At 28.7% G+C, this 1664-nt stretch overlaps 1 protein-coding gene across 1 annotated transcript; it reads left to right on the plus strand.

Moving 5' to 3' along the window:
- On the plus strand, positions 1 to 1664 carry PGSY75_0012700 (duffy binding-like merozoite surface protein; the record flags this gene model as incomplete). Its single annotated transcript, XM_018783266.1, has 1 exon — positions 1 to 1664. A coding segment is annotated over one exon (1664 nt), but the record flags the coding sequence as incomplete, so codon positions are not given.

Genomic DNA, 1664 nt, shown 5'->3' on the forward strand with positions numbered 1-1664 from the left:
ATGAAACAAATATATAATATTTTATCTTTTTTATTAATATTTAACGTTCATACATTTTTAAAAAATGTTGAATGCAATGGACATATAAATGAGAATGATACAAAAAATATAAAAAATGGATTACCAGATAATAATTTGGAGATAGAAAATGTACTTAATATCAGGGGTTCTACTTTTGATAAGTTAAAAAATGATTTAGGAGAATCATCCAACGAAGATAAAAAAGGTGAAAACAAAATATATAATGAAGGGTATACGTTTCTTCATGGTAAAGAAATAAATGATAATCATGGTATGGTTATGAATTTTAGTAATAAAGATGAAGAGATTCCCTTTTCGGGAAGTTCAAGCGAAGATGAAAATAAAACTAAATATGATCCAAAAGATGTATGTAACCCCGTGGGTTCTTTTTCTTATTGTCCTCGAAAAGATTTTGATTTATTATATGATTGGAACCGTGGATATGTAAAAAATGCATTAACAGATAACATGGGAGTGCACGTACCACCCAGAAGAACAAAATTATGTCTTTTAAATGTCAAAAAAGCTAATAAAAGAAAATGGAATACAGATAAATTAAAAACTGAACTTCTCAAGGATGCTTCAGGGGAATCACATTCTTTATTTAAATTTTTTGAAAATAAACATTACAATTCATTTTTATATATAAAGTATAGTTTTGCTGATATAGCAGATATAATAAAAGGAAAAGATATGATGGATAATAATATTTCGAACACTATACAGCTTATATTTCAGAAAGAAAAGGAAACAGATAATAGCATTAATCCTGAAGATTGGTGGAAAAAGCATAGAGATAATATATGGGAAGTAATGATGTGCGGACAAAGTGGTACAAAAAATGAAAAATGTCCAGGACATAATGATGTTGATGAAATACCACAATTTTTTCGATGGTTTAGTGAATGGGGAATATCGTTTTGTAAGGAATATGAAACTGAAATGCATTATGTATCATTAGTATGTATTTCTAAGAAAACTAATAATGAAGCAGATTCACCTGATCAAACTAAATCAAAAAATGATACATGTGTTGAAGCGTTAAAGAATTATGAAAATTGGTTTAATATAAGAAGACCTCAATGGATTGATCAAATCAAAAAATATAATAAGGATCAAAGTAAATATGAATATGCAAAAGATTTATCACCTGAAGATTTTTTAAAACGAAAAAGCCCTGAGTGTATTTTCAAAAATTTAAAATTTACTGATTTATTTGAAAACAGTTTCGATAAACAAAAGTTATTAGATATGTTAAAAGAAACACCATCCAATGATGAATCTAGATCTGACACGTCTGTGGAAACTCCACAAGCAGATTCTCAAAATGCTAGAATTACTGAAGAACGACAACACGATGAAGAAAACCCAGAGCAAAGTGCTACTACAGAACCATTATCTGTTCCTTCAGCCTCAGATAATTCCTCAACTGTACCTTCAAAAAATGATTCTCGGGTTCCTGTGACTAATTACGATCCTTATGAAAGACTTTTGGGCTTGGAATTTGGTAATGTGAAAGGTCCTGGTATAAATCCTTATATTTCTTCTAAAGAAAGTGATTCTTTGGAATTAATAAATTTAACCTCATGGGATAAAGAGGATATAATGAAACAAAATGAGGATGTAAAAGATGAAATAGAAGA

The sequence above is a fragment of the Plasmodium gaboni genome, assembly GCF_001602025.1.
Source record: "Plasmodium gaboni strain SY75 chromosome Unknown, whole genome shotgun sequence".
Lineage (NCBI taxonomy): Eukaryota > Apicomplexa > Aconoidasida > Haemosporida > Plasmodiidae > Plasmodium > Plasmodium gaboni.